Source organism: Argentina silus (genome assembly GCF_951799395.1).
Source record: "Argentina silus genome assembly, chromosome: 1".
Taxonomy (NCBI): Eukaryota; Metazoa; Chordata; class Actinopteri; order Argentiniformes; family Argentinidae; genus Argentina; species Argentina silus.
In genome coordinates, this window is record NC_139655.1 from 38,360,823 (window position 1) to 38,369,884 (window position 9,062).

The 9,062-nt window shown below is 43.9% G+C and overlaps 2 protein-coding genes across 2 annotated transcripts; one reads left to right on the forward strand and one right to left on the reverse strand.

Moving 5' to 3' along the window:
• Positions 1-2,972: 2,972 nt before the first annotated feature.
• Positions 2,973-4,824, reverse strand: LOC310820735 (dual specificity protein phosphatase 18; the record flags this gene model as incomplete). Its single annotated transcript, XM_083692511.1, has 2 exons — positions 4,767-4,824; positions 2,973-3,631 (listed from the first exon to the last, which is right to left on the reverse strand). Exon 2 carries the CDS (start codon positions 3,624-3,626, stop codon positions 2,973-2,975), a length of 654 nt encoding a protein of 217 aa, XP_083548637.1. The 5' UTR covers positions 3,627-3,631; positions 4,767-4,824.
• Positions 4,825-7,743: 2,919 nt separating this feature from the next.
• On the forward strand, positions 7,744-8,779 carry sft2d3 (SFT2 domain containing 3). The gene has a single exon (XM_083670140.1). The coding sequence runs from the start codon at positions 7,771-7,773 to the stop codon at positions 8,446-8,448; it is 678 nt and encodes a 225-aa protein (XP_083526266.1). The 5' UTR covers positions 7,744-7,770; the 3' UTR covers positions 8,449-8,779.
• Positions 8,780-9,062: the final 283 nt, after the last annotated feature.

The window sequence follows — 9,062 nt, forward strand, 5'->3', positions numbered from 1 at the left end:
ATTATTATCATACAGAGACATTCCACAAAAACGTTCACTTACACACACACACAAGCATGCACGTGCACCTCTGTCTCCCTCTCTCTTGATTTGTTAACAATCTACGCCAATTTGACTGATTTTGCAACTAAACGGATTAAAATGAAGCTTAAACTGCTTTGTTTGTGGCCCGTCACCGAACTGTTTTCATCTTCTCTAAAGCACACTCATCTGGAAAGAATAGTGAAGCCTGTCATGTGCTTTTGGTTCTCTCAATCCTTGTGCAGATGATAGGATATCTTTTCATTTTTTTATGAAAAGATAAGGATATCAACTTTCATAGCTTCCTCTCATTATCTTCCCTCCCCTTAATGGGGGATAGGATATAGATGTTGTGTTTGATACCACTTCTCATTCCGTTCCATGCATTACAATGAGCCCTCCTCCGATTTCTTTAAACTGATAGAAGTAAATGAAATGGATAACATGACAAAGGATAGCCCTCTGCCGTGAGGATAGCCCTCTGCCGTGAGGATCGCCCTCAACCGTGTCCACTCAGATCAGGTAAGTAAACAAAAGGAGAAGATGAGAGAAGGGAGCTGCAGCGTCATCTGCTCTTCAGTTCCCTGTACCACCAGTAGATGACGATATCCACCTTTCAGTTTGGTTGTGAGGGTAAGAAAGTACTGTATAAGAAGCACCACAGAGGTAAACAGTCAAACTGGAGAATATGAACAAAGCAATGTCATAGATCATACAGTCCTTTGGCTGATTTGAGGAGAAGACATTGAATAAACAACACTGAATTAAAGACAGACAAGAGAGAGACTGTTGTTATGGTGGAGAGAGAACCACAGAATGAAGGGCAATATGATTCGACATGAGATTATCCAGAAACTTGATGTCCTGGACAAAATGCACAAAGACTATCGAAGGACCTTCAGCAAATTTCTTCTAAGAAGTTGATTGAGAAGAGGTATCTCTCCATTTGAAATTCTGAGTCTGTTGAATTCAGCTATGTGGTGAATGTCCTCTCACTTAACGATAACCCAATGGAGCATCAGTGCTATTTTCCCAAAATATCCAAGACATACATTTGTTAATGGGATACATGCAAGTAAATAGGCAAATGCTAATCAAGTAGCGTAGTAGCTGTAGAGTTGTTCAAATGGCAGTGCATGTGTTGTGTAGCCAACTAATTGTGAGGATAATTTAGTCCTAAATTGAATAATAGAATGAATAAACTAGAACCACAAATGATTAGTCTCTGATTTGTACAGACCCTTTACCTGAAGAGTCTGGTGCGTCCTCTCTGAACCATTCTAAGACCCAGCAGACTATACCACTCAACACTGAGGCAGACAAAATGGAGGACTCTGACATGGTGCCCCTTGGTCCTGAGGAGGAACCTGAGGATTCTAAACAACACTGTGGGTGCTGCTGATGTGTTTAACAGGTCACATTGTCAAAAACATGATGTTTTGGTTCTTAGATGTTATCATCATGTCATTATAGCAACTCTGACCAGGGCAGGTCCACAAGAGCGAGAGGGTTGCTCTCCCCTGGAACACAATGAACAGCTGACTCAGACTGACGGACATGAGGGACAGCTGTGTAAAATGGAGGAGCCTAAGACGGTCCCGATAAGCCAGGAGGAAGAAACATTGGACCAGAATAAACCTAGTGAGTACTTCTGGGTCAGATCTTGGAGGTAGCTCAGTTGTGTAGAGACTGTTAAACAAATATCATATTGTATTATATTTTCAAGCACAATACTAGAGTATTGGAATCAGTTTAATTTCTTGAGAATGCAAACAATGATGCGTGGACGAGGTTTTATGTACTATGGCAGTTCTTTAAATGTTTCGGGTATGCTTGTCCTTTTCCAATTTATTGTAGAGCCATATATGGAGAAGAATGAACAGGTTGACCATGTGCTTTCCTCCTTCAGCTCGTGATGCTGAGAGTCAGTCCAAAGCCAAGCCAAAGAACATATGTTCTACACCTGTTCTGGCTGTGGGAAATGTGCTTCTCTGGCAGTTTATCTGCAATGATATACTGTATGTTAATTCACACTGGAAAGAAGCCTTACTAATGTACAGATTACTGACTGAGAAATAGGTTGCTTGTATTAAATACACATTGACTTGGTCACACTACCTGAGCCTGCACACTTTGGAAACATGAAAAGAAGTAGTAACCTGACTATACACCCATAGTAGATAATCATATTATCAAGATATTTTTCCAGACATTTCTAAATTGTTCTTTTCTTTTCACTGTAGATATTGTTCATTTATTGAACTGTGCTCTAGCAATAGTATCTACAATAATGTAATACAATACTGATTTAGTCATTTTTCTTTGGTAAGTGTCTGACTAATGGAAAGAACCACCCCCCCACCCCACCCCCCCCCCCAAAAAAAAACTGTTAGTACATCTGTTTAATAGGTCCATCATTTCTAAAGGATTCTACTATAACATAAAGGGCCAAATATCAAGCTGTAAACATTTGAGTGGAAATATGTAATGTGAAAAGATTAGATTAGTCATTAAGTCATATTGTTGTATTTGTTGGTAATTGTTAGTAACACAATGACCAATCTTACTCAAATTTTAAGATTATTTGAACCTTTAAAGGGTTTACATCAATATCCAGCAATGACATAATAGTAACAGTCTATCACATACAAGACAGATACAAAAGAGAATTTTATATGGACCAGTTTTGTGTCCTTACTCGACATCCTTGAGATAATGTGAGTTCTTATTCCCCTGTCAGATACCCCGTTACAGTGCCGTCCCATTTGCTTGTTGACATGTTGCCTCATCATACACTCTCATTCGGTAGGGAAATAAACTCCCCCCACCATCTCAGACCAAGGGGAGGTGCTTCTCTTTCACAGACAATGGAGTCATTCTCTAATCATGTAAGTCAGTGGAGAAATGCCCTTTCCGTACACCCACAGTGGACCCACAGTGACTCACTCCCCTCAAAACGGTGATGTCGGTGTAAAACTGCATGCTCCAACCCTGAGACGTTTCTGTCTCGTCGCTTTTTTGGACCTCTTAGACTGCGGCAACAACGGTGACCTGGGCAACAGTGGTGATCTGAGCAACAGTGGTGATCTGAGCAACAGTGGTGACCTGGGCGACAGTGACAGCCGTAGTGACATGGGCGGCTGCTGAGGCTGCTCCGGCGGTGCCACCTTGACTGTGTTCTTCCCATACAGCCTCCTCTCGTACTCCAGCAGCTGGGCCCAGAAGCCTGCGTTGAGCCTAACGTACGGCCGGCTCTCCTGCACCCAGGTGTGGGCCTGGCGCAGCGTCACCCCCCGGTAGCGCATCAGGTAGGCCATGACCAAGGCAGGCGAGCGGCTCATGCCCGCCGCGCAATGCACCAACGTACCCCCCGCCCGGTTTCCGTGGATCCGCTCAGCCACTCGGTCAAAGTGGTCGTCGAGGCGGGCGCTGGGCAGGTCGGAGACGGGCACGCGGAGGCATTCTACGCCGGGGTAGACCGGGCAGGCGTGGTTGAGGGTGGCGTTGACAATGAGGGTGATGCCCTTGCGGGTGACAAACGCTTGGTTGAGGGGGGCTTCTGCTCCGCTCAGGAACAGGGTGGGGGTGATCTGAGATACTGACATCGGGGCTACAAGGGAGTGCGCGCACGCACGCACGCACGCACACACACACACACACACACACACACACACACACACACACACACACACACACACACACACACACACACACACAAAACTGAAATACTGTGCAATCAAATAATGTTGCTCATCTTTTAAACTTTGCCTGCATGTGATTGTGGTATAAGGCTCGAATATCATACAACCATACTCTGAAATAACATCGGCCTTGTAGCACACCATGTGGGAGCATCAACACCTAAACTTGTGTGGCCCACCACAGACGTAGGAGTAGTAAGAACATCAAAACAGACCTTATTCTAGCCATGCCATTATCATTTTGCATCATCAGTCATCAATACTGCAAGCACCTTAACATAAACTGACAGGAAACACACAAGACAAGAAACACAACAACAAATTAAAACACTGTGTGAACACTATTGGTAGTAACTCAGTCTGGTTTGGTATGTGAAGATACCAGGGTTTCATTATGCATATCAAGTTAATGTTCTGCTTGAATGATTTTAGAGCAAGATTGGAGCAAATTATGTTATTGTGCTTGTGAGAATATGCACAAGTTTTTCTGGAACATTTAAACCAAATGTATGAAACTGGAGTTTACATGCCCACCACAATAACAAACATGAGCACAACATGATATTTTTTTGCAAAACAGTTAGTCATTGCTTTCACATAAAATGCTAATGTTAAGCACCTTTTGCAAAACAGTTAACAGAACTCTTACATAAGACACAAAATTCTATTGAGTAAATGTTGACCAACATAACAGAATGATGTATTTACAGCACATAGCTATTTCTCCCATTACATCAATTGACAATCTGGAAAGTTGGCCAACCTGCCAATGTGTATTAGTGGTTACTATTTGGTGTGTCATTATGAAATGAATGGTGGAATACATTTTTCATTGGTTGACAGATTATACTGTTTTGATGCACTGATTTGCTTTTTGAGAGTTGTCGTGTATTTTGCAAACAAAAAAAAGGTGGTGTTTTGGCAAACGTGTTTACTGTTTAGGAGAATGTGTTAACTGCTGAATACTGTTTGAAGAAATGTGCTCAAGCAATCAAGGAAAACTATATTATGTGTGTACATTTTTGTGTGTTTCCAGGAACTTACCTGGTCCCTTTAGTATGGTCCTTTTCAGTGCGTCTATCTCTCAGGTTAGAAGGTTTCTGCTCTCAGCTCAAGCAAAGGAAGCTCTGTTCCTACACACACACACACACACACACACACACACACACACACACACACACACACACACACACACACACACACACACACACACACACACACACACACCTAAAAAGGCTTTGGGTTAGGTGGGTCAGATTAATTTTAGACTACCCCAGCAGCTGGGGCCAGCCCCGGAAAACCCCCGTCCCCCACTCAACAAGGTCCTACATGAAATCAATATCTGATATAGCAACTCAAACTCAACTGTTTTTACTTAACAATCATTAGCATACTCAATGCAACTTGTCTACTCTTAAGTCTTGGAAACAGAAGTAAATGAAACAATGGCATTCAAAGAAATGTTAGGTTTTGTATGGAACTTCACCTAGAAGCAGTGACACACACGGCAGCAGACAAAGGGCAAAGGTCATGTTGTCTTTAAGTCCATGAACACAGCAAGAGCAGATATCAGTATCCCTTGATGCCTTTTCATCTAACATGTGTATTTGACATTCAAGTGCATTGTTGAATTAATCATATTTTATTTTGTGACAGACTGGGATCTTCTGCCTAGTGCCTAGCTGGTATTCATAGTATTCACAAGTTGGTTTATAATTGATGGTAACACATAGCTGTCAGTCTGAGGTAACATCAGGTGATCACATTTAACAATGGGATGCTGATACAGTACGTATTGCAAGGACGTTTGATTGCATTGAGTGACAATTAACCAACAACGTGATTACCCGTCCCTCTGAAATTGCTATTGTAATTGTAACTGAGCAGCTTTGCATTACTCAGTATGCACTGTGTGCTACATAAAGATATTTTGTTTGAACAATAAACACTCAGTGGTCCTGTGGGAATCAGCTGCTGGAGCTGATTTAGCTTTGGATAAAACCGCTGCTTAAAGGCATATGAGATTAATTTAAATATACATAAAAAAAAAAAAAAGTAAAAATGTTGTTCCCCATAAATGATGTAGCACCCCTCTATAAAAGGAGAGTGATAGAATGAAGCCTGTGAATGAAGCAAGATGTTTATTCATAAACGTTTTACTATGACACTCTGGTTGTCCCTGTTTTACAGTGCTGTGTCCCCGTTGCACACAGAGAGGGCTTTTCTCTGGTCTCTGTGACCAAAGAGAAAACATATTTGGGTGTCGTTAATCTACTACTATCGTACTAACTCTATTGATATAAGACTCATTTACTTCAAACACAAATTTCACTAATAGGCAAATTATTTGGTTACAAATACAACAGGCTATAAACCTAGGTTACACAACTCGGTTTTCTAATTGATAAAGGTGGTATTAAATTATGCTGCATAACAAAGTTCACTCACAAAATATGATTCCCAAATTCGTAAGTCTACATGCCTCCTGCATTAAGTTACACTCCTAGTTCTCCACTTTGTACCCTATTATGACGTGTTTAACGACGTCACCTCGAAACTCTTAAACAATCTCTATGGCAAGACCCATCTTTCACCCAAGTTTCATCAAAATTGTCCCAGTGGTGTCGGAGTAAAAGCGTGGGAGATACGAATGGACAGAGGCAAAATCATAGTCCCCTCTCTGATTTCATCAGTGGGGGACAATAATATAATATAGGTATATAAAAGCCTTACCCTAGTGGAACCCTTACCAGCTCTATTCCTAGCTCCAGCCCTATCCCTTGCCCTAACCCAAACCCTAGCTCCAGTCCAAACCCTATTTCCAGTCCTAACCCCAGCTCTTCCCCTAACCCTAGCTCTAACCCTAGCAGCCCTAACCCTAGCTCTAACCCCAACCCTAGCAGCCCTAACCCTAGCTCTAACCCTAACAGCCCTAACCTCAGCTCTTCCCCTAGCCCTAACCCCAGCCCTTCCCCTAACCCTAAACCCCAGCTCTACCCCTAGCCCTATCCCCAGCCCTTCCCCTAACCATAAACCTAACCCCAGCTCTTCCCCTAACCATAACCCTTATCCCAGCACTTCCCCTAACCCTAAACCCCAGCTCTTCCCCTAACCATAACCCTAACCCCAGCTCTTCCCCTAGCCCTAACCCCAGCTCTTCCCCAAACCATAAACCTAACCCTAGCTCTTCCCCTAACCATAACCCTAACCCCAGCTCTTCCCCTAGCCCTAACCCCAGCTCTTCCCCTAACCCTAAACCCCAGCTCTTCCCCTAGCCCTAACCCCAGCCCTTCCCATAACCATAAACCTAACCCCAGCCCTTCCCCTAGCCCTAACCCCAGCCCTTCCCCTAGCCCTAACCCCAGCTCTTCCCCTAACCATTACCCTAACCCCAGCTCTTCCCCTAGCCCTAACCCCAGCTCTTCCCCTAGCCCTAATCCTAACCCCAGCTCTTCCCCTAGCCCTAACCCTCGTCTCACGTTGTCAAACTTCAACATCTCGTTGGCACTCGTCTTTCTGAACAAGGTGAAAGTAATGACTGGGGTCAGAGGTTACCCAAGTTCTAACTCTAGCTCCAGCCCTAGCCCTAACCTTAGCTAGCAGACTTAACCCTATAAATCACTGCTGATATTGTATTACTATTATGATGTTACTGTGTTCTACTGGGTTTTTGAAGAGGAGTGCTTTCAAGTACGAATTTCAATTCCTGTCTGTCATAACACCCTATTATCCCAGTATATATATATTGATTTACAATACAACTTTGAAACATGACACATTTAAAAACTCTAACAAGAATTATCAATATGACACGATTTAGGCTAACAAGATAACAACGTTTTTGAAGACATCATATTTATTTCAATATTTAGGGTTAGGGTTACAACGTTGCGCAAATTGAGCGGACACACTCTCGTAACGTCATCAGTACGTTACCAAACAAACGCAACGTGTGTCGCATATGGTGACGTAGTTATAGTTATTCCCTACTGCCTGTTGGCCTTCCTCATAGCACGGAGTTGTCAACAAAAACAGCAAGAAGCTAGTGATGGCCGAATTAAATCGACAACTACAAGAATATTTGGCACAGTCCAAAGGCGGTGCCAAGACGATATCCCAGTCCAGCTCCAGCACGGTCATAGACGTGGATGAACCCGCCTCAGGCCCGCCGGGGAGCTGGTTCGGCAGCTGGTCGAGTCCCTTCTCGGGTTCCAGCAGCCGCGGAAGCTCGACGGGCCAAGGGTCCGGCAGCGGCTTTTCCTGGCCTTGGTCTACTGAGCCAGATCCATGTTTACCGGGGATGAGTCGCTCGCAACGACTTGTTGCTTTCGGAACGTGTATTGCGTTCTCGGCATTGTGCTTTGGACTGTCAGCTCTTTACGCACCATTGCTGTTGATTTATGCACGCAAATTCGCCCTACTTTGGTCCCTTGGCTCCCTCTTCGCTATTCTAGGAGCGGCGATCTTGCGGGGGCCCAGCAAGCTCATCGGGACTCCTACCCCCGGCGCGGCGGTGTACCTGTGTTCTCTCGGAGGGACTCTTTATGCGGCGCTGAGTCTCCACAGCACCATTCTCACCGCGCTTGGTGCTATGATCCAGATCGCAGTCATCGTTGGGTACATCGTGTCTTTGCTGCCAGGCGGTAGCGCAGGTATACGGTTCATGGGAGGAATGGCAGCGTCGGCTATCAAAAGGACTGTTACTAGAAAAACAATGCCGATTTGATCAATGCTTTATCAGGCCGAATTAATCCGTTTTGGCCGCTGTTGTGAATAGGATTGAACAGAGACCAAGACACTCTGGAGGACAGCTGACCAAGTCCATGCGACGGTTTCTTGAAGGGAGTGTGTTTATTCGTGTCATACCTTTTCGTACGCAAAAGATGGACCAACGACCATATGTTTCCGAGAATAGACTCACATGAAGAGACTTATAAAAGTCAGCAGAAAGAACTGTGAAGAATAATTTTCAGCAATAATTGACTAATAAAATGTACTGTGGTGCAATATGGCCTATTATTTGTTTCCATCGCCGAGCCACAGGATGGTGGTGTCATCTCATGTCAAGTAAGCCCGAACAGACGTCAGTGGTCGTTGATGTCAAACCACAGGTATGAAACATCGACCAGTGACGTCTGTTCGGGCTCGATGGTAACCTAGCAGTGCCTGTGGATCAATATTAACCCGGTCAGTAACGACTGGCTTAACCGCTTAAGCTTTATGCCCATTTGACAAATTTCCGCCTAAAAACCAGACCCAAACTAAACTGCTTATAACATTAAAAACATGATGATCAGATGCAAAAGCTGGATGTCGTTTGATAGGTAACACCTTGAAATG